The following is a 222-nucleotide window of genomic DNA, read 5'->3' as shown; positions in this document are numbered from 1 at the left end:
CCCACTCCCGTACCCCCCCCAACGACCCCCCCTTCTTCTGCCGCTACTGCCCCTACAAGGCCAAGCAGAAGTTCCAGGTCATCAAACACATCCAGCGGCAACACCCCGAGCGTGGGGCCAGCGACCCCAGCCAGGGGGTGGGCAAGGACCCCAGCACGCCCACTGTCCATCTCCACGCCGTGCAGAGGGAGAGCCGGGCCGAGGGGTCCCCCGGGACGGGGC

The 222-nt window shown here is 69.8% G+C and overlaps 1 protein-coding gene across 1 annotated transcript in view; it reads left to right on the top strand.

Annotated features, from left to right (window-relative positions):
• ZNF142 (zinc finger protein 142) overlaps positions 1-218 on the top strand; it is a gene marked incomplete at both ends in the record, with an annotated part of 10,455 nt that extends 10,237 nt beyond the window's left edge. The window contains 1 exon segment of the mRNA XM_010136049.1: positions 1-218. This exon segment is cut by the window's left edge and continues 246 nt beyond it. Coding sequence (XP_010134351.1) covers positions 1-218 — 218 coding nt within the window.
• Between the last annotated feature and the right edge of the window lie 4 nt (positions 219-222).

This window comes from Buceros rhinoceros, unplaced genomic scaffold (genome assembly GCF_000710305.1).
Source record: "Buceros rhinoceros silvestris isolate BGI_N320 unplaced genomic scaffold, ASM71030v1 scaffold25355, whole genome shotgun sequence".
NCBI lineage: Eukaryota > Metazoa > Chordata > Aves > Bucerotiformes > Bucerotidae > Buceros > Buceros rhinoceros.
Note: the sequence above shows the minus strand (reverse complement) of the source record. Positions and strands in the feature narration are given on the sequence as shown.